The sequence below is a fragment of the Rhodnius prolixus genome, unplaced genomic scaffold (genome assembly GCF_049639745.1).
Source record: "Rhodnius prolixus isolate KJV_2025 unplaced genomic scaffold, Rpr scaffold_2, whole genome shotgun sequence".
NCBI lineage: Eukaryota > Metazoa > Arthropoda > Insecta > Hemiptera > Reduviidae > Rhodnius > Rhodnius prolixus.
Genome location: NW_027411592.1, coordinates 43,683,777 through 43,707,390, shown reverse-complemented (window position 1 = coordinate 43,707,390; position 23,614 = coordinate 43,683,777). Strand labels below are relative to the sequence as shown.

Below are 23,614 nucleotides of genomic sequence, written 5' to 3'. Positions count from 1 at the left end.
TATAAAACTTAGGGTTACATATAAAACACAAATATTCGCGCATTTTTTTCTTGATGTATTCTACAACAGTATATTACATTGCATTTTTAATTTAAATATAAATATCTTGATTATAAATATGGAAGATAAGGTCGAATATCAAGTACAAAAAAAATCAATAAATACATGTTATTTATTACAGTTCAAAGTGATCAACTTAACATGTGAATAGTACAAAATATGAGAGCCAAAAAGCTACTAATGCACTATTATAAAAAACCTGGGAGGAGTAATAATTATTTTCAAATCACACTTTATTCACTTTTTTTTTTTTTAAAAAAAAAAAAAAATGAACTTGAAACACACTGGGCTATATTGTTTGTTACATGTTGACCTGATATTTCGTAATATGGGTAATTTTTTAAATTATTGTTATATACATTTTATAAACATGCGATTGTAATACAATAATTTACACAAATATATATTTATATTATCGGGCTGAGACAGAACTTAGCTTTGTTAGTTTAGCCAAACAATATACATCAATTTGTCTTCATCTCAACAAATACATATAATTTAGTATAAGTCGAGATTCCAAGTAACACTTCCTGGCGTCTTGTCGCAGGGACGTAAGCTGGTGCGGAAGTGTTGATGCAAACCTTCAAAAAAATAAAAATAAATTAATAAGTTAATTTATTTCTTGATGTATTCTACAACAGTATATTACATTGCATTTTTAATTTAAATATAAATATCTTGATTATAAATATGGAAGATAAGGTCGAATATCAAGTACAAAACAAATCAATAAATACATGTTATTTATTACAGTTCAAAGTGATCAACTTAACATGTGAATAGTACAAAATATGAGAGTCAAAAAGCTACTAATGCACTATTATAAAAAACCTGGGAGGAGTAATAATTATTTTCAAATCACACTTTATTCACTTTTTTAAAAATAAATAAATCGTTATTGAAATCATTGAAATAGTTGACTTGGGAAAATGATATTAAATTTTGCCTTCACTTGTCCTGACATTTTGGACATTTTTTAGTCTTTCTTCATGAACCGTAACAAGATAGTTACGAAAAGATAATTGGAAAGTTGTTTTTCCCAACGAACCCTAAGCCTCGATCTTCTCCAGTTACTGAAGAAGACACCAAAGGTGCTCGAAAAGTTAAGGCATAACTTTTTTAAATACTAGTTTGTATTTATTTTTGGCAACGATTTGAAAACCATAGTATTTGAATAAATACTCAAAATAACACAAATGAGTTATTTTAAATTTAATATATCAATCGTAAATTTAAAATATAAGTTACAAAGTATTTACCTCAATCAACATCTATTACTGATCTTGCCCTTCTAGAAGGAGTATCCAAATAAATCTTCAAGGCCTTCTCTTTACGAGGAGAATAACCAGAAATATATGAAGAAGTATTTGAGGGCGACGGATGAGAAGACGTTTCCATGCTGCTTACTTCAAGTTGTTCTTCTTTGGTTAAAGTTTTCAACTCCTCACGATCATCTCTTTAACGAAAACATAACAGAATGTTTAGTAGTATTTTTCCTCCATTCTGGTCTAAAAAAAAAAAACTGCTAGAATTTATGAGGAGTGTAGTTTGTAAAATTCGTATGGAAAAACAAAAAACGCAGGGAGAGGAACAATCATATCAAACAACGAAAAAGTAAATACCAACAATGAGACCCCATTAAGTTAAGAAATTAGCTGCAAGGTTAGAGCACGGACTCCCATGCGGAAATCCTGTGTTACAGTTCAGCTGTGTGTGTTTACATTTTCTCTTGCTAGGAGCATTTAAAACTAATGTCCAATGACTGATAATTTGTTAAAGGGAGAACAATGTCCGGGTGCACTGATATGTCGAAAGTAAGTTCAAATGCTTTCGCGTCATAAAATAATTCCACTAATTTAAACTAGATCTTTCATATTTTCTGCAAATTAATATCCACATTTATTTTCAAATTAAACCTATTTTCGGAATGCTGACCGCAGAATTAATCCATCAAGGACGGGTCTGGAGGGTAAGCTCTAAAGTCGGGGAGCCACAATAGATCCATAGGGGTCGCGGTGGCGTAAGCCTTGAGGCCACCCTAATTTAATCTAATCTATTTTCGGAATCTGGTGCCCCTATTTTAAAAATTATTTACTTAATAAATTAATTATTCAGATTACTTTTAAGATAATATATTAAAATATAAAAAATAAAAGAGACAAAAGATTAATATTTTAAAATTGGTTTTTGAGGAAATCTTTACGAAAATCTGCCTAGACCCAACCTCCTCAACTTATAAGTTACTATAGTACAGCAATGTTAAAATGTGTTAAAGCATTTTTTTATATGAATACTGCTACATGTTATAATCAACACATGTCTCTGAAGATGGAAATAATATTCCCCAATTTTTTTCTTTTTTTTAAATAGAGGTACCACATTGCGGCAGATTTTAATAATTGTTTAAACTTTTAAACTTCTGAATTTTTTCAAATTTGGGCCTTTTCTCCTTTTTTTTTTTCTAACCCTTAAAAAAGTCTATAATTTTTTCTCAATAAATAATAAATAAAAGCTAATAAAATTGTATTAGAACAGACTTAAGAATATATCGAAAATAAATTCTTCTCAGGGTTATAAAATAGATAAAATATTTATAAATAAATACTCACTTATAGTAAACAACGTTGCCATCCTTCACGCTCATATTCAGGCGCCTATGATTGTCAACACTATCTTCCCAATCCAAGTCATTTATGCTAAGCAAAGGCATGTCACATGGGAACATGGAATTACCAAAAGCAAATTTAATGTGCTCAGAAGGGATATTGCTAATCTCAGACAACTGGAACAACAACATAAGCATTAAAGTGTTTTACTTGTGTTTAAATAATATAAAACACATTATTATCGATAGTATCAGTAATAGTTAGTTTGATTGTGAAGTAATTTTTAATCCTCCGCCTTCTTATCAACAATTCTACTATGCTTATCTGAAATAGAAAACTTCAATAGTTTATCTATGTGCCATTTTTATAAATAATCTTTTCAGCTCAAGAGTCAACGGAAATAAAAGAAACAGAATATTAGGACAGCTAATGACAGCACAATCATTAAAAAAAAGAGTACATATATGAAAAGAAAAAAATACCTTGTTTTTAAAGTCTGCAACTGACGGAGAGCGCAGAGCCACTTCAACATAAGGACCGACAGTTAAAGTGGACGGAGACCATCTTCTTGTAAAAACTACAAGAAAAGTATGAGCTGTAACTTCTTCTGGCCCATCTAGAGCTTCCACAAACAATTCTGTTGGACTTGAAATACCATCATCAGTCCATTCTTCGTTATCTAAGAGTACTCGTCCAGGCGTTTTCCAACATTTCAGCCTTAAGCGCAATCTGTTTTGAAAAAGTAAGATCATCACTACAGAATAAATATTTAAAACAAATAATGTTTTAAACAATGAATTAACTAGAGAAATCACATTTAAAATTAGAAACAGATCACTGTTTAATAGCATGCTCTTTATAAAAAAAAAAAAAAAATCATAAAAATACGTTTGGATCTTAAAAACATGTTCCTGTGCAAAAGTTGACTAAAGCTTGTATTCCGAAGAAAAGGAGATTTCTATAATTCTTTGGAAAAGCGAAATGTAACTTCATTCACCATGCGCCAAAAATTTAAATAAATGAGATCAGACTGTTACAAACCTATCAATTGGTATTTTTAAATTATGTCTCTTCTCCAATTCTTTTAGCATGGCTTTTTTCATTTCTCCTATAGTTTTACCCCTATAGAGTATCCAATCACATAAGTAAGACATTTGCTGAAACGTAAAAGGAAAATTTAGAAAAAAAGGTAAAACAAAATCTCTGTAGTTTAAAATATGTAGAAGATGAATAAACCTATTAAAACTTCAATATTTTAAATTAATCGAGAAGAAATAAAAGCTTATTTTCATAATTATTTTTTTCTGGGAATGGTTTAATTCAACTAAGTGGTCGTTTCACTTTAAGAATAAAACACATGTTTTCTTTATTCTTAATTCCAACGAAATTTGATAAAAAGTTTTTAAATGTCCACAAGTGAATATTTATAGCAAATTTAGAGGTCTATCTGAGGATGTAAAATTTTCGTTTTGATGAAATGTCTAAACAAAGTTCTAATCACTAATTTATACCTTTATTTTTCTTTAGCCTTGCCCCACATCTGTTTTAACAATAGCATTAAATCATCTTGCTAAAAGTGTTTTTAAGAAGATGTTCAAGGGTTTACATTATTTTGAAGTGAATAAAAAGTACATCATTAAGTAGAAATATTCTTCTTCTATATGTACCCCTTAAATTTCAAAAGTGTACTTTACAATTGCTTACAAAGATACATTAACGACTGCAATAAAATTCCTAGACTGCATTTAAAGTCATTAAAAAACTTTAGCCTTTGAACTATAAAAACAACCGCAAATAATCTTAATGAAGAAAAATAATCAATTCTTTGAAGTTTTCTTCTTTTTTTTAATTTGATTTCATAAATGAATTTTAAAATTTGAAAAAAAAAAAAAAATCATTTTACATTAGTTAAATTTGGACTGAAGTGATATAACTTGGCCAAATGTTCGCCTTCTTCTAGGACACGATGAAAACTAATGCTGACTCTGTCTTCATCCTTAAGTCCAATTAACGAAGGTGAAAGTTCTCCACGCACTGGTGCTGCTGCTATTATGCTAGATACTGCTCCCTGTTCTGCTGTGGCTGTTGCACCTCTGGTCAACCTCATATACTTTCCTGCCACGCCGACATATCTTTCTAATTTTGACTTCAATGTAGCCACGTCTATATGTCTATCCACCACAACCCTAACTGCTATAAAAAAACAAAAACAAAACAGAAACTTTAAGTTAGAGAAAAACAAACAAGAAACTAAGGGAATTAAAAAACTTGATCGTGAATAAACACATTATGTTGATTCATTTTTTCTCAATGAAAAGAAGCAGTTCCTTTCAGCATCTGTTTCCATTTTAGTTTCCAATTAAAAAAATAAATCTAATGGGAAGCAACCGATATTTCGTCAGGCATGTATTCGGTTACAGAATTAACTGCATTTCATTTAGAATTCCAAGAAGGGAATGCAGAGCAACTATTAAAGCTTCCAAATTTCACTTAGAAATCTTTACTTTCTGACTCTTCTTGACTCATTTGAAGGAAGGATACAAAATAACCAACTTCAATTCCTCTAATCTAACAAAAGCAGGAATATCGAAAAACGCGAAGATTGCTTTTCTTGATTATCACCTCCATCAATCCAGACACAGTCATTGTTAAATCTTGTCATTTATTGTGACAATTGTACATGTTGAATTTATCGAATATCTGTTAAAAAAAAAAGCTATTGCTTATTTAACAAACATCTCTCTCCTTAACTCCATGAGAATGAAGGTTATTTAAATTTATATAAGAATACTTGATGCAGAACAATCATTGATGAGGTTTTATCTAATTAGCTAAATGCAACTTGCATATATTAATGATTACCTTTTTGTGTTTGATCGATAGTGTAAAGGGTAGCACGAAAATAATAGTTCTTTGGTGGTTCACATTCTATATCCCAGTTCTCTTCTACTTCTCCATTGATATCACAGTTCTTCAAAAATAAACCAATTAATAAATGATAATAAAAATAAATAATAAAATAAAAATAAGAATTTTTTATTCACTGCTATCTTTCATTGTCTACAAAACTTTTACCTGCGCGAGTAAAACTTCCAAAACAAAATAACTTACTTTGGTAGAAGTCTGAGCCTCTGGTGATGATAATTGGTCGGAGTCACTGGTTTCTGGAAGACAATCATTTTGTTCATCGCCTATAATAGTTCTGAAAAATACCAGATTCCTTGTTATTGAATAACAGGCATTTAAAAGAAATATGTTAATCATAATCATAAGTAACCTTTCACTATCAGTGAGACTACTATCTTCACTAGCAGACTGATCTGAAGTAGTCGTATTACCGAATACTATTTCTTCTTCGGTACCAACGTTTATACCGTTTGTAAGTGTCAAGTTCATATCTGTATTTACAGAAAATCGGTTAGATTATACTTTTATATTTTCGCTAATAATCCGCAATCAGAAAACAGTACCTGTAGAGGTAGCTTCAGACTGTTTACTATTCTCGATTAAACATTTATCTTCAAGTGGTGGAATTAACAACCTTTCTAGAGTATCTAAAACAATCGTTATTTGCAATGAATGAATTTTTTTTTTTCCTTGTTAAAATAATTTTAAAAAATTAGTTCAAGTGGTAAAGCAAACCGAATGAAACGTTCTAAAAGAAACAATTACCTTCAAGATTGTCTGGAATCAAAAAATGAAGTACAATAACATGTTGAAGTAATTTTACACACTTATAAAGTGGGGAATTCTCGAAGTTGTTTGATAAATCTCCTTCAGGGCCAATGGGGCAAATAAATATCTATTTAAAAATTATTAAATTCAATAAATTGAAATAATTGTTTTAATAACTATGACTAGAAAAGTTTAAAATTTTACAAAACTGAAGTATAACCTACCCTACTGCATGTCTGTGAAATCAGTTTATTAAGAGGTATTGCTTCATTACTTAAATAACTGACTGGAATACTGCAAAGAACGACATGTATTTCTGGAGAAGGAAGAGGTAACGCTCTGCAAAGAACTTTTTTTAGTTCAAGGAGTGTATCACAAGGACTAGTTCGAACTTGATGTACACTAATTACTTCCTCATTATCAACATCTATTTGGAACACTGTCAGACACATATCTACAAGAAGCAAAGAAATTAACCAATTAAAATACTTCTACAAACTTCAACAGCATTGATTTTATCAATTATTGAAAATGAAATAGTAAATTAACAAACCTCCTAAGTTGTATGGTAAGAAAATTTTATTTTTTTCCCTAATTTCCAAAAAAAATTCATGAGAAGGATGAATTAGAGAAGCCATAATTTCCCTAATACTCTCATATTCTCTTGCTTCAAAACTAACTTCCATATGGTCATTGGTGCTGACATATGATACCAAACGACACTGTTCTTTAGGTACCACACCTTCCAATTTAAAAGTCTAAAGGAAATAATAAATTAATCAAAATGAAACAGTAATTTCATTGTAACCACAAAGCAATATATTATTAACTATCTGTGCATACAGTGTAGGCTTGGTCTAGCACTTCTCCTAAACTGTTATCATTGTGGAAGAAGATTTTATGATTTAGTCGTGCTCCAGTTACAGGATGGATGGTGTATATGTTTAGCCGGACCATTTCATCTCGACGGGCTCTACTTGCTCTTTCATGTTCTTCAGATTCTTTTATTTCTTCTAAAACTTTCTAATAAAAACAACCGAATTCAGTAAAAATAATAAGTAACACTAAACGGCCAATTTAATTATAATATTGGCGGCTCAAAGTACCTTAATATGAGGTGGAAATTCATCTTCCTTCATTGCAAGGCAATTCAATTCTCTATCAATCTGCCTGTACATAAGCATATACGCATTAGTGCTTGAACTGTATGCTCCACTGTAATAAGCTCTTGGAGGACCTCCTCCAAAAGTTTTTTCAATATCTTCTTGAGTAATCTAAAAAATTGAAATTAAAATGAAAATATGGTATAACTAAATAATAAATGAATATGAATTTTGTAATACTTTGTACAGTAAATGGTACCAAGAGAAATTACTTGTTTGGTATCCCGTAATAAATAATAGGACTTGTAGGTAAAAAGATCTTGAATAACCACAAGAATTTGTGCATTTAAAAATATAAATTCGTAAATATTTATTTACATTCATATATATATGTAAGTACCAATAATTAAATTAATAACGAATCAATAAAACTTACTGTTGTGACAGATTGGTCATTAAAACAGTACCATTCTTCTTTAGCGAAATCTTTGATATAAGCATAATAATGACCACCACTTGCACTTCCCGAATGTATCATAATTGAATAGAGTTCGTAAACGAAAGGACCATTAGATATATTCTGTTGTCTACTTCTTTCATTTTCTTGATGGTTACCGCTGCTACTACTTAAATCTATTCCTTCATCATCTTCCTAAAAAATTTATGTCAGAAAGATTGGAAAACAGGTGAAACATAAGTAATGAATTTTATTATAAGAATACCGCAAAGAAACAAAAAAAAAGGGTTGATGAGTCAGATTATTCATTTCTCCAAAACAATTATTAGGTAACCTGGATCTATAAGGCAAGAAAAACATGAATGACTGTATAATTCAAGATATTGTTCCAGCGTTATTGAAATATGCGGTATTTAGGCATCACTTGAGAAAAAGCCGAAAGAGTTGGTTAGGCTACTGAGATCAAACTCAGGCGTGTGAAGGAAGTCAACTTCTTGATAACTGGAGAGGGCGCCATTGAAGAGAAGTTCTGTACTCACAAATAACATTTTTCTAAGAGTATGTGGCACAGTAACTGCTCGTATTGGCCACAAGTGAAGAAAATTAATGAAATGAGAAGTTCCTTACTGAGTTTTCCAGTTCGCATTTCGAGTACAAAAGCTCCAATAAGCTAAGTTACTAGATACTGAAGTAAAATACCTGATCAACTTCATTTATGTTAGACTCGGGTACTTGATTAGTTTCTTCTTCGAGGGCAGAATCGGCAGTGGAAGAATCATCGCATTTCATAGCTGTTTCGGCTCCTTCTATACTCTCTTCCGGAGAGTTATTATCCAAATTTATAAAATTATTCAAATCCAAAATTTTTGGGAAAATCACTCTGAAAAATTGCATTAATTATATAATGAGAATTCTGTAACCTAGTATTACCAAATATCATAAGATTTGCGACATTTTTAATATCTCACTTGTCATTAAGTTTGATGCGATGTAAGGAATTGTAATCAAAATCAAATCTTTTCAGATGAAGTGTAAGTAGGTAAGGAAATTTAGAAAATTTAAGACCTTTATGCGCATTACATTTCTTATCACATGATTCACAAAAATATTGATTATTTCCATCAAGGATTTCAGGTTGAACAAAAGCTTTCAGGGCTTCTTCCTGAAAACATTAGCTATAATTTCACAATTTAAATTAACTAAATCTCAAGTGAATCCACAAAATTTTACATTACTTACAATACTGCCATAAGCGACAGAGCTACCAAAAGGTCTGACGGGTAGTGGGATGTCCAAAAATGTGTCTTCCCTTGATTTTTCCCTTCGACATTCCAAACATTTTACATAATCAATCATTTTCCCTTAAAAAATAATTACAAATTTTTCTTTATTATTTTGAAAAACGTAAATGATATTTGCCTTCAAGAAAAAAAAAATGTACCTGCTTACCTTGATACAGCCTGTTAATTAAATCTGCCTGTTCAGTTTCTTTGAATTCATACTCCAATGCATCGAACATTACACGGCAAAGTTCTTGTATGTCATGTTGTTGCCAGACTTCGCCTGATTCCCATCCAAAGCTGCGAGTAAGTTCTGTAGTTTCGACTGCAGTTTTACTCGATGTCTACAATGTATATTTAGGCATAATTTTGAGAAAATGAAAATGGAAAAGCATTTCAATTCTTTACTCTTAATATTTTAGTTAAATAGTCACCCTAATCCATATTGAAATGTCTATGTGAATTAAAACAATAATTATTTTTTTGTTGAGAATTTTGATCACCACAAACAAATTTTCTGTTAAATAGTCATGAATAATTTGCCCATCCATCAGCCGAACCACATCTCATTCTTCAGCAAAGAGTATCCGGTAAGAGGCCACTTTTTTGGCTACGTCCTATGTCTCAGCGTACCCGCCACGAAATGAACTTATTAATGGCTTAATATTCTTGTTAATGAACGAATCTCTCAAACAGACTAATGCGTAACTCAATTCTTGGAGTTCTGCAGAGTGTTTTAACCCAAAATCCTTGAGCAAAAAAAAATTTGCAAATTCCCTTCGTAAATAATGTCCAACACATTTAGTTTCACAAATCCTGATTTCTTCAGATTCTAGCCGACTCGCTCCAACTCAGCAAGAAATGGCTTTACCCTAATATTACCATAGTTAGTACTTTTTTTTATTCGACATTTTTTTTTTATTCTAGTAACAGCGATAGTGATCACGAAATGACCCACAATGTCTTGAAGTTCTGTCAATAGGTAACGACTCTACTCTGTTACATTCAGCCATTATTGTAAACATCAAATTACCTTCCACAAATTAAAAAATAAAAATAAAACCACCATTCGATTAGACATGTTACAAACTTTTTACAATTTACTGCATACTAAAACATCACGTGTTCTCTGTTTGTACTTAATAACTAAAAAACTGCTTATCTCTTCTTATTTATAATTGTAACCGATTTAAATTCGAATAATAAATATTTATTTTAATTACATCGTATTTTTGTTTTAGCTTAAGCAAAAATTACCTGCAGATTAAGAAATAATTTTTGCAGTTGGAAGGGTATACATTTGGCTGGTGAATTTCCATGAGACTCATCAAATTTCCACTTATACAATGCATTTCTGAATTCTGGAGTCATATATAAAGCCTGAAGAAGGCTGTTTAAATAACAAGTCATTGCCTGATTTACAAGACCCACATATCCTGGAAAATATTATTATTATTTTGTTTTTTAAACAACATGGAATCCGTATTCGTTTATTTGTTAGTTAGTATGGCATTCTTAGATCAATTATTATTGTAATAAATTCTTTATTTAATATATATTTTTTTTAAAAAAACCTGTTTCATGTCGAATTAGTGGCGTAGAAAAAGTGTATTCAGTGCTAGTGGCGGGCGTGGCAGCTGGAAGATGCGGCGGCGCCGGTGGAGGATTTGGCAGTTGATAAACTGAGAAATTCTCTTGCGACGATCTACCTTCACCACCACTATCCTCCCTGAGAGGTGTGGGTGATACGATCATGTTCGGAGAACCTCCTATTCCTTCAACCATTAGGGAATTTCTGTAGTGAGGTTCAGTATTAAATCCAGCAGCCTCTAGGGAGCCTTGCGTTTTTTCTGTGAATATCTGAAAAAAACATGAATTATAGAGAAAATTTCTATTTGCAAAACTTTTTACCGAAATATCAATCAATTTGATATCAAATAAAATAATCAATAATCAAGTAAAGTAATCGCCTATTTTTTCAAGCGGGGCTTAACGTCCAACTAACAACTAGGTGTCGTGGACGGGGGCGGAAGCTCATACTTTACTATAAACATTTTTTTTCTAACAAATAAAAAGTAGTATTACGCGGGACTCGAACTGGGGATCTCCCACTTACAAAGCCACGCTCTTGACCACTAGACCAACACCCGCCCCATAATCAATTAATTATATACGTTCAGAAACTATTTAGAAATCATTTTGTGCCAAAATAACTTTCATGTTAATCACTTTTTACGCCGCACAAAAATAACTTCTTGTGAATAGTAGGTGACTACGGGTAAGAATCAAATTACGGACATGGAAATATAAACGTCTGTAGAAGGTTTGTTTAAAAAAAACAAATTTATTTTATAACTTACTTAAATTTAAATTTCAAGAGAGAATAAAATAAAAATATAGGATTTACGAAGCAGTTGTCAACATCTAGTTCTCAAACACTCTCTAAATCACTACACTAAATATATACATACATCAACCGACTTCAGACCTTACAATCAAAAATCCTGAGAACAATAGTTAACGCTCCTTTCTACGTCTCCAATCATACAATACACACTGATCTCAATATTCCTCTCGTTTCTGAAATAGCACAATCTCGCTACACAAAACTCCACTCAAATCTACACAGTCATTACAACCCTCTTATCCACAACATGTCTACCACAACACTTCCTTCTAATCCTCATCGCAGACTAAAGCGGCGGTGGCCACGCGACCATCTCAACACAACGCCGACCTCCTAGGATGGTTGCTGTGTAAGCTTGCCAATCAGGCGAACTAACGGCTTCCATCACTGGATGGTCGTCGTTCACTCCACTCACGCCTCTTGGCGCACATGCATATGCGCGCGCGTGTATATAAGTGCATATATGTGCGTGCCCGTGTATTTGCGCCATTTCCTTACTCTCATCCCTTTTGCTTGTTATATCTATTATAGTTGCAAAATAAATAAACAAATTAAAAAAAAAAAAAAAAAAAAATATATACATCACACTAAGCACCAATCACTTCGTGAAGTCACCTTCAGTAACCAGTGCGTTATTTCTAGGAATGCATAAATCTGCATGAGGAATAAACCACTAAACACCCATATCTCATGGAAACCACGAAGCAAAAGATGTGGAAGAGAGCCATTCTTAGCTTGTGGAAGCTCAGGGAGAAGAAAAAAGTTAAAGAGGCTGCTGAAACCAATTCCTTTTTGAAACAAATGAACGTTGAAAAAGTTCAGGTTAATTTTTTTTCCACTAATGTATTGGAAAATTGAGGCCATAGAAGCTGATCGATCAGTAGCTGTGGGAATACCAATATGTTGGTTTTGTCAACAATAATTGTTATTGTAAAAACAAAAACACAGTAAATAAATATGTTTAAAAATACAATTGTCCAATGTTTCAGCTTTGACACTCGTATGTAAGTTGTTAACTGCTGGCTATAAAAAGCGAGTATGGGTAACACAATCATTTGACTCTAAGGAAAACTAAAGGAATACAAAAATAAAATATTGAAGAATTAAGAAATATTGTACAAAAATATTCGAGCTTTTTTTTTACCATCTTCTCCATTTCATTCTTCAAAATGTATTTCGCAAAAATTAAAAATAAAAAATTTAGAAATTTCTTGAGAATGAACCAATCAACCTACCCTGAAAATTTTTTTCAACGCACAATGTCCTTGGCTGAAGATAAACCTAATCACTGCTAGCAAAATTGTTTTTAAACTTCCTTGAACGACGAAGGAATGTATTAAAAATGACTACTTTAAATCCTTTTTGTTTAGCAGACATCAAAGAAAATGTTAATGAGCACTTCTTTTCCAATGATTATTACAACGTACTATTTTGAATGTACTAATCATATGTTAAATTTTTTTAGTTTTCTATTAAATATAATTAAAATGGACGTTAATTTGTAAGGTTAAAAATATTGCAAAGCCCTACACACTATAAAAAAAAAAGAAGATGCAACAAAATTTTTATTAATTCACACATATTTCATATGGCAATTGCTGTATGATTTTCTTCACAAAAAAAAAAAATTACAATTGGACAAATTGTAGAAATAAGTTAGTTGAAATGTTAAAAGGTGGGTAGAAGTTGCAGCTTTAGGTTATTTGTGAATAAGTCTCTCTGACTGACTTAAGGTTTATTTACCTTCCATCTGTCCACAGTTATCTCCATAATTCTCCTAATTTTTTTGGGAAGGAAAGTAGAATTTTTTTTTTTTTTTAATAAAATAAACATTTACAACTGAGCAATGATATGTTTAAAGGAAAACTGATATTTAAACTTTTTGAAGTTTAGTTATGAATCAAAGGAGTTCGTCTTGTGTTTGAACATGAATCAAAAATAATAATAACAAGCATTTAAATCAACACCTATTTTGTTTTTAAAATTAAAAAAAATATATTTGTAGAGTAATAGTTCTTTATTACTGTAATATTATTCCTTTTTCTTAAAATTCGTTCTGATCAAATATTATCAAAGACTGTGACCTCTTCCATATCGAAGTGAGCTCCCGGAGTGGGTTCATTGTACATACAGTAGACAACTCACATCAGTATTATTTAAAAATTCTAGACGTAAGGCGAGCGAAGAGGCCTCAACCGAAGGCACTTTTAGGCGCACAGGTTAGGAATCGTCTGCGAGCATAATAATATGTGCATCCTCCAAGGAAGTGGATTAGAGTTTCATCTTCCTGATCACATTTCATGCAAAGCGGATCTGCAGCTAGTTCCATCCTATGTAGTTGCACCCTCCAGATGCTGTTGCCCATGTTTATTACAATCTTTAGCTCAACTTTCGTGTGGATGTTCTGGTAGATACTTGAACCTCCCTTTTATACCTAGCTGTTGTCTCGTACTCTCAATTTTTTGAAACCAACGTTGAGAGGGTCATTTTATTCAACGTTCTTCTCTTTTTTCTGCACAAATTTTTCTAAACAACATTCCATTTTACCAATAAAGTATTAATATCAATTTGAATTACAAAGTTAAATTCTACAAACAAAAAATAAAGAAAAGCTGACCAGTCAGAATTGACATATGTTAAAAAAATATATAATCAAAGGTAAAACAAGTAGGTTTTAGTAATTTAATATCAGAGAAGATTTGGAAAACGATTATTTCTTTTACTTTGTCCCATAAAATATTAACACACAATAAAGTTATTATTCTTTGCGGAAATATAACTTCTAAGATTCATAACTTAAATACATAGTTTTTCTGAGTATTTTTTTTTTTTTTTTTTTTTTGTAACTAATATTAGCATATTCTAATACTTCAAATCAAATGAATCACTTTTCTATTTCAGTAAAATCTTTGGTTATTTATAAATAAGATATGCTAGAATGAGTGTATAAAATTGCATTTGAGCAACATGTACATAAAATCGTTTTAGCATTTAATGGGTTGTTCAAAAAAAGGAATAGTATTACTTCACCAAAGTTAAAATATTAGAGCAGCAAGATTTTTTATTTACAAATTAGAGAGGACCCAACAGAAAGAGAGATTTTACGATAATCATAATGTGTTTTGTATCATGAAATTTATTTTTTAAAAAATTATAGGAGGGATAAACTAAGTGGTTAATACACTTGATTCTCCCCACAACAAAGGTCCAGTTCGAGTCATGCTGGCTGTTCTTAGATTTTTCAGATCCTAGGTGACTCCTTCAGTTCTTTGTCCGGTGATGAAGTATGGTCTGCAACGAGACTGAACTGCCGGAGGCAGGTAATGCACATAGAAAATTCAAATCACTAATGTTGCATGAAATGAAAATGTCGCCTTAAGTAAAACTAAAACAAACAAAATTAATTGATCTCGAGCTCACCGATTGTTCATTTATTTACATTTTCCTATACCACAGTTTTCGAACACACCAAAGTTCGAAGGCAAAACTCAAAAGATCCCGAGGCGCGGGAGAATTAGGATATGGTCATCATGAATTAGTTGTGGTGATGAATGAATAATGTGAGATACAAGTTCTCCATGTTACTGGTATAAAAAATCATTATCAAATTAAATATCACAAACTTTTGATACAACTTTTTTTCCTTCAAGAATAACGCGTTAACATAGGCCCCGTACCCTCCTCTGCTCTGGACTGCAATCCTTCGTTACTGACAACACTTCAACCCTTGCCCTTTAAAAACTTTAAAAAAGTTACCTAATATCAAAAATTGGAAAGTTAATACTTAGTCAAGTTTTCCCCACTTTATAATTATTTACAAACAAGCAGAAAGTTTAGATTTCAAACCAATTGCTAAGTTGCAATCAACTGAGAGATTTATTAAAGAATTAATAGAAATCGTAAGGGCAACATAACCTTTTGTTTGTATTTTTTATAACCTAAGAAGCAAGAAAACAGAGTGGAGGCTACGTTCTAATATAGAAAACAAAATTTCGAAGAAGTCCTCCAAAATGTCGTAAATCGATTATAGCGCACTTATATCTAAGAGAGTCCACCTCGAAAACCAAATCGATTAGACGAAGATGTTTTTCACTGTCTGTAGAAGTAAATTAGTTTTCATTAACTATGCAAAAAATTACAGAAGTACCAATTTGATGTAGAGTTAGTAAATTAAATTATTATTAAGAAAGTCAAACTAAAAATTTTCATTTAGGAACGAAAACAGATTAAATGTAACAACTACCGAAAATAGTCAATTCGCTTTAGTAACTGATTATTGCAAAACAAGCTTACAGTTTTTCATTAAACTACGTAAACGCCGCTCAATTGACTTTTAAATTTATATAATATATTTTGATATGTAAAATGTAAGAATGTATGCTTAAAATAAATAAATAATAGTAATAAGAACGTAACCCTTCATTGACCAAAACATTTTTTAAAAGTACATACAAAAATTTGCGTCTGCCACGCCACTTATCTCTCTTATAAAATTAACTAAAGAAAAATAATTAATTTGCATATCATAAAATAAAGGCGTATTAAGTTGTACACGGGGAGCCCACAAGTTACTACCAGACATAAACGTTAATATTTATATCCACGGATATTAAATCATTCCACACCAAAACACAAAGACATAATGTAAAAATAAAAATTAAACTGGATTTTTCTTTAGCATACATTTCCTTTAATCATTTTAGCAAACAACAATTGTTGCAAAATTATTAAGTTTACGGTAGATCTTCCCAATAGTTGATATTCACAAACATTTTAAAATGTTTTAAAGATAATTACAGGTTATTTCAAAATATTTTTTTCTATTAGTTAGTTTTCATAAGGAAATTTATTATTTCAAATATGTTGAAAAACATCATTTAAAAACAACTTCTAGTGCATAATTGATGAGACTATGTCAAGAACTGAACTTTTTTGCTTCACTAATTAAAATAATAATAATAAATGAAGAAGAAACACATTTTTTTTAACTTTAAGGCGAAATGGAATCAATATTTTTGTATATAAATACTTAAATTTTATTCTTAAAACTGCGGGGCAGGTATTGGTCTAGTGGTCAAGAGCGTAGCTTTGTAAGTGGGAGATTCCTAGTTCGAATCCCGCGTATGGCTACTTTTTATTTGTTAGGAAAAATTGTTTAAAGTAAAGTATGAGCTTTCGTCCCCGTCCACGATATCTAATTGGTAGTTGGACGTAAAGCCCCGCCTGAAAAAGTATACGATTACTTTACTTAAAATTGTGTACTTATAACAGCGAGAGCTCGGTTAATAAATAATCTCAAATTTTTCGCCGTTTCTTATATTCATTTTTAAGGATTACCCTAATGAAATTGAAATATTAAATTCATATACAATCCGAGCCTTAAAGAAGACAATAAATTTATGGAAAAATTTAAATTTATTTATTAGCCGAATCATTGCTACTAAAAATCCAGAACATATAAAAATAGTTATTTGTTAAATATGTGGTTGCGACGGCAATGCTGAAAATTAAAAATTTTAGCTTTCATAACTATTTTTTCGGTAAAAAGTCAATATTTTATTTATTATTTCTCACATCTTACTTAGTAAGACTTCTCTCAAATCTTACTAGAAATATATAAATATATTACTTTAAAATAAAAACTATTTTTTTTAGGAGCTAGTGAAACCACATACCGTACGTATCCTTTCGCAAAGGTCAGACTACTTTTAGAACTTACATATCTAAGAGGGACGCTTTTCTAAGATTTACCAGCAATTTCTTAGTCACAATGTTAACAAAAATAACTACCATTTGATAACTTTGAAATTACAATGAATTCTTGCGTTTGAAAATAAACAACTAAAAGGCTAAAATTACGTCATCAAGTCAAAAAATGTTATAGAAATAACAAAGTGAACATGCTTTGAGTCATAAGAGATATGTTTCATTCATTTCATATTCAAATTTAGATATAAATTCAAAACTTGCCTGGAAAGTCTCTAATTATAATTTAACTAAGTAGAACCTTAAAAATTAAAAAAAAACAAAGAGACATCTTAGTGCATTTCTGCCTAAGGAAAACTAGTTTTAGGTTTCGCGTTTTAATATGAATTTTCAAAAACTTTTTCTATGCGAGCATCAAGCGACCAATTCAAGTGGCATCTATGTTTATACTAATACAAATTGTTAATATATTTAAATGTAGTTTTTTATAAATAAAATTATATAGCAACATAAAATCTGCATCTTATAATTACAATCGAAGCTGTTAAACAAGTGCATATTAATTGAAGTAACATCTAAACATAGATAATTATTTATAGGTCTTATCATTAATAAGATCATAAACAGGATAACACATTACTGTTGACACAAAACAAAAAGTGATAAATAATTTAATTTAAAAATGCAGTAATAATATTGACAGGCACTTCATTTTAAATTGCTGGTAGTATTGAAGAAAATAAATATTTAATAAATTGAATCGCACACAACTTTTATGCACTGTAGATTGCTGAAAAGAAAAAAAATATATTCAGTATAAAAACTGGTGGGGTCCTTTCAGTATTGTGCCTCTCTACTGAAGTCAATTACAAAAATGAACTCCCAATACCTTTTAAGAATTACATAATAAGCGAAATAAAAAAATTCTTAAATAATTTCAAGTAGTATTAATAGCATAACTGGAATTCTAAGTTGAAAAAAAAATGAGCTATTTTAAAGATTAGAAGTTCAAGTTTTTGAATTTCTCGGTTAGCAGTTGTGTTATCTAATCTTGAAACAGAAATTTCATTAAAAAACTTTTTACCCCAAAATTGTTTTGAAAAATTATTTTTGTGCCGTTCTAAGTAATCCTAGTTTGTTTGTCTACCGAACGAACTGGTAAGAGCAAGAAGTAAGTAGCAGCTATTTGTCAGCCAAGAGAGCCTGGCTCATTCATTAATCATTGCAAGGAATTTCCAACAAAATTCTTACCACCATGTTCATGTGGTATACACTTTTACGTTTAGTTGATAAATAATAATTTAAACTGTAATAAGTAAGAAAATACAGTAATAGAAAGATGTGAAGATGTTTCATATCACATTTCTTATAACATAGGCAACGAAAATATATTTTCCATTCTCAGTCATGTCATGTGGGCGTTTTAAAAGTATTTTGCCGGAACAAAAACAAAAGCGGTTTCCTCCGTGTAACCTAAATGTAGAATAACAAAAAAAAAAACGGAAAAAATAACAGTTAGATCAACTTGAAAATAATATTTTATAATAATAAAATAGTCTTGTTTGTTCCAGAATCATTTTCTTCGCCAAAAAAAAGTGCTTACATAAGTGGAGAGGTGTGATAAGGTAGAGGAATCTATATCGAAAGTGGACCCTACCTGTTCTAAATGTTATTAACAAATCGTTACATATATTTTATTTTAAGCTTGAGTCAGCAAAAGATAAAATCGACGATATTTTAATTATGAAAAAAAATACAGGCGATTTTATGTCAAAATTTTAAAAACGACACCAACTCCAAACGCCGCTTGCTAAAAAAATAATGTAAAGGAAAGGATCTCTGTTTTTCTGTAAGGGATGCTTACAAAATTAGAAAGTGTGATATGAGCCCAGAAAGCAAGTTTTAATCCAAACGTCCATTCATCATTTTTAAACAGAGCAGCAGGAAAGAGCAGCGCATTACAGGAACTAAAAACTTTGAACCACGTTATTGTAAGAATCTGCCGTAACACTTAAATTAGCTGTACCAGCGAAAAAATGTCCCTTTAGATTGAAAACATTAACTTTTCAAAAGGACATCCTATTGGTTAAGTCGTCAATTTAGCGTTCTTTTTTTAATATCTAAGGCATGTAATATTTATCTACATCTATTTCTTGAAGTTTTATTAACCTCAAAAAATTAGAATTTCCCCGACTGACACGCACCAGAAAGAAATAAAATTATCTTATCTTGCACCATTAAAAGGTTAGTTTTAACTTCAAAAGAACAAAACAAAGCAAAAAAAAACAAATCATTCAATACAAACATTTTTTTACACAAAGACGAACTGTGACTATCCTGAAAAACTAAATTTTTGAAATTTAGCACAAGGGGCCTACAAGCTGGACAAAAAGAAAGTTGAATAAAGCTGGACATAACTTTAAAAAGATCAATGTAAACCACTAGAAAGAACCCAACCAAGTGAAGACAAAATGTCAAGCTATTACGTACATTTTTAAACAAATTAAGAGAATCTTAGTGTAAACCATTAATTTAATTCGCATCTATATCTAATAGGATGGAATTACTTTGCTCATATTCGGAGAATTTTAATTTTATAAAAGGAAACTCAGGATTGCACCGTTCCTATCGAACAATCCTATCGAAACTAGTAGTTCAAAATATGATTTTATTTCAAAAACATCTGCCAAATTGTTATATAATTTTTTTTTTTAGATATAACAAAAAAAAAGTTTTCATTTAAATCTAAGTAAAAATAAGGCATAAGTATCCCAATATATTTAACTATCCAACTAATCAAATCAGATCATGTCTTCCAGTTTTTTTCAATTTCCTTCAATCTGATACTCTGCTCAACAACCAAAAATAAAGCGGTTTAAACTTTAGGTGTATAATATCACTAAGAAGCTAATAAAAGAGATTTTAAATGAACAAAAATTAAATATTTTAGCTGAAAACCAATAAAGCATCAAAAGCAAAAACATTATTACTAATTATAGCAAACTGTGCGTTATTTCTGGAAACCAATTATTGCAGAGCAAATTCTGATTATGCCAAAATTAATGAGGAATATTAAAGTAGCCTTAGTCATCAATTTAAATAATACCTTATCAGGTGCATGGAGCGACTGCAATCTTAACTGGAAAGAATTTGGTTCAAATTTCATATGTTTAGCTACATTGTTAATTAGCTCTTTAACCGGAGTTGATCCAACAAGAGTAATTTCATACTTTAGTTTTCTTTCTTCACTGGTTACAGGTATAAAGAGCACAACGCACTGCACTCTAGACTCCTCCGTTACACACACCATTCCCTACAAGTTAACAACATCTTTAGAATAGAGTAGTTTGAACCACTGGACACTGTAAGTACCATGCTAAAAATCCACTCGAAATAAAACCCAAAACTGTTATTTTGAAAATCCACAGCAACAATTTCATGAGACCCTACAAAGAAAACAAGCACGATACTAAATTCAATACCTGTACGCACATGGTGAGCAAAGTTAAAAAGCAAATACTCCACACTTCCAATTAACAATATTTAAATAGGAAAAATCTCGCTAGGAATTCTGAAGATCAATGAAATTTAATGCATTATTTATTATTATTATTTTTGTTTGCTAGTGGAAAGTAAATTGACTTCTTAAAAGTGAAAACACTTGAGTGTACCAAGATTTTTATGAAGTAAAGTAGATAAAATAAAGCAAAGAGATAAAGTCACACAAAAACACAAAGCGAACATATAATTACGAAAAGTACATATTCACAATTAAATAAACTTTAACCTAATGTCACCTTAGTCTCACAAACAGAATTGAAACAGGAAACTGCAGAAATTTGGAAATAAGCCAGGAATATTATATTTGGATCAGATCTACGAATCTAATAATAGAAACATAACACATGAAATGTGTACTCGTTAAATTTTTAGAAGTAAAAATATGTGACAAATAATGTCTTTAAAGCACACAATTAGTAATTTGGAAGGAAACGTTCCAAAAAATGTATTACAAACAAGTAACTAAACTTACCTTAATAAATCATCAAGCAAATAGCAGGTGATGTGGCATTAAAAGTAGACCCTGAAAGTGACAGGAAATATCAAACCAATGATCTCAATAACTTAAAGAAAATTGAAATTTTCAAAATATTACAACAATTAATATTTCTAAGTATCTTACAAAAACAATGCATTTTAGAAAATGTATGTCCTCACCAGTTATTTAAGAAACAATTTATTTAAGACCAACTTAAATGGTTTATTTGTCATTTTCAATAGCGAAATTGAAAATAAATACACACAAATATCAGCAAAATTTCACACTAGAAATTACCACTAAACACACATTGGTCCACCAACCAAACCCATAGAAGGGAGCAGACATATTGCCAGTGACAATCGCTAGGTGCCTTAACATAATTAAATAATAATTAAAAAAAATTATTTTAATCAGTATACAAAAATTTTAGCAAATACATTTATCACAAAATAAATAAGTTTATTTGAATTTCTAACAATATATTAATAGCGCTAACTTGGCGGGAAAGTATAATTTAAAAAATACGTTCAAAAGAAATCATGGTAATAATTTCTAATGAAATCTATTTTATAGTCAGTTCAACATTACAAACCTACCTTGAATACAATGTAAGTATTAAATGTAGTTAATTACACACATAATAACAGATAGTAAATCTTTAGGTGAACATATAATACTTTATGATTTTTAATTTGTAAATTGTGATTCAGTTTTCTTGAATTAAAAAAATTCTTATATGGGAATCCCTCATTTGCTACACAAACGGCCCTATGGCAACTGGAACAATAAAAAAATTTCTCTATCCTAGTAAGGAGAGACATATGTATATGAATATAAAAATTGGAATCTGCCAAGATAAAAGTAGATCAATATTAGTATCGAGGTATTGCTTCAGGTAGATTAAAGAATTATTTGAAAATTATTTCCGTATTTTGTATACGGAAACAATTTATAATCCTATTTTTTATTTATAGGATTTTACAGTCATTTATGTTACATTTCTGTTTGTCTGATTGCAACTGTCCGTTCATTATTGCTTCTGTATTAAAAGTTTTGAAAAAACTGAGTTAAAAGAATTAGAAGAGCTGCAGACACTGAAATGTATTTGTCAGAAGAATACTGAAAGTTAAGAAGTGAGGTTTACGTGTTAACGTGAATTAGTATTTAGTGTGTTAAGGGAGTACGTTTGTGATGCAACAAGTGTCAAGTTCTTTGCTAGTATGGTGCGGAGCTGAGCCAGGTTAGAGTGTTGTGTGTGTTATGAGATGTTAAAGAGAAACTAAATATTTACTCGACATGTTGATTTCAACGCCGTCCCGGAAACCAAACGGCAGCCTGCTGCAGTGCGATGTTTTTGTACTTGGCTGACAAGAAACACTCTTCAACTGTGTTGCTACGATAGATCCTGCAGTGCTCCCAAATTGCAACATGATTTTTGCCGTACAAACAATTTTATCATCGTTTTCTTTTATATATTCGACGCATTTGTGTCAACAGAAACATTTGACAGGCTGGCATCCACAGCACTGAAGGTTTTTTTGAAAATAATTGGAAGCATAAGCGTTGATATCTTGAAGATACCATTATACAAGTATGGAGATAATAGAAATTTTTTAGACAGCTAAAACACGATTGCAATGTTTCTTACTTGTTCTTCAAGGGATGCTCTAATTTTCCTTATTTCAGAAATACGGTGCAATTCGGTTTCCATTATTTCAGGAAGGCCATACTTATCTTTCCCTCTAATCTTGACAATCACTCAATCTTGTGAAGACTGTTGAATGACTACATTAAACATTCCATTCTACAATACGTTTGTCGCATCCTTAGCGCCCCAAATCATAAAAAAAACTCATTTTATTCTTTTAAACTAAAACTTGGAGAATACAGAGAAACCCTCACCGGAAATCATTCCAATTGTATCTAAATTCAAATGGGAGATTTCTCCTAATTGAAAAATATTATTGCTGAGGAATAATTTTTTTTATATCGAAATGAACTGTTTCTTCAAAATTTTGCACTATCGTTAGTTATTTTAATAAAGCCCAATTATCACTTTGATTAATTTTGCTGCCTACATTCAACGAGAAATAAGAGCAAAGTCTTAAACTCTTAAATTTAGGAAAAGAAAAAAGCGAGACTAGGGAATTAATAGAATTTCTAAGAGAAAACAATATTTGTCCAGAATTTTTACTATTCTAATATAGCTCGTTTTCGAATGAACTGTACATTTCAACTATTCAAACGTAGATTTTCTCTCACCCATTCTCTCTCTTTC

General features: G+C 30.6%; 1 protein-coding gene and 1 long non-coding RNA gene across 6 annotated transcripts; one reads left to right on the top strand and one right to left on the bottom strand.

The window, feature by feature from the left end:
• Positions 1 to 34: 34 nt before the first annotated feature.
• LOC141449728 (ubiquitin carboxyl-terminal hydrolase 47-like) lies at positions 35 to 21,678 on the bottom strand. Of its 5 annotated transcripts, XM_074119430.1 has the most exons (25): positions 21,513 to 21,678; positions 21,328 to 21,378; positions 20,401 to 20,607; positions 10,756 to 11,041; positions 10,439 to 10,617; positions 9,351 to 9,525; positions 9,141 to 9,262; positions 8,870 to 9,063; positions 8,601 to 8,781; positions 7,881 to 8,096; positions 7,448 to 7,615; positions 7,185 to 7,364; positions 6,895 to 7,099; positions 6,566 to 6,795; positions 6,339 to 6,468; positions 6,137 to 6,220; positions 5,944 to 6,064; positions 5,778 to 5,868; positions 5,529 to 5,637; positions 4,570 to 4,859; positions 3,708 to 3,823; positions 3,149 to 3,395; positions 2,670 to 2,842; positions 1,320 to 1,516; positions 35 to 641 (listed from the first exon to the last, which is right to left on the bottom strand). In XM_074119430.1, exons 3-24 carry the CDS (start codon positions 20,602 to 20,604, stop codon positions 1,321 to 1,323), a joined length of 3,897 nt encoding a protein of 1,298 aa, XP_073975531.1. In that variant the 5' UTR covers positions 20,605 to 20,607; positions 21,328 to 21,378; positions 21,513 to 21,678; the 3' UTR covers positions 35 to 641; position 1,320. The 5 variants fall into 5 exon arrangements, with proteins under 5 accessions (XP_073975531.1, XP_073975532.1, XP_073975534.1 ...); XM_074119431.1 differs by lacking the exon at positions 20,401 to 20,607; XM_074119433.1 differs by lacking the exons at positions 21,328 to 21,378; positions 21,513 to 21,678 and adding an exon at positions 21,092 to 21,174.
• A 6-nt stretch (positions 21,679 to 21,684) lies between these two features.
• On the top strand, positions 21,685 to 23,533 carry LOC141449732 (uncharacterized). Its single transcript, XR_012455661.1, has 3 exons — positions 21,685 to 21,944; positions 22,047 to 22,231; positions 22,311 to 23,533. It is a non-coding gene; the product is annotated as an uncharacterized lncRNA (long non-coding RNA).
• The last annotated feature ends 81 nt before the right edge of the window (positions 23,534 to 23,614 follow it).

Excerpts from the sequence above, each read along its gene's own strand:
- LOC141449728 (XM_074119429.1), bottom strand. Across the intron at positions 10,618-10,755 it reads ACTAATTCGACATGAAACAG|GATATGTGGGTCTTGTAAAT; the intron begins GTTTTTTTAAAA and ends AATATTTTCCAG. Across the intron at positions 9,064-9,140 it reads CTGTCGCTTATGGCAGTATT|GAAGAAGCCCTGAAAGCTTT; the intron begins GTAAGTAATGTA and ends TAATGTTTTCAG.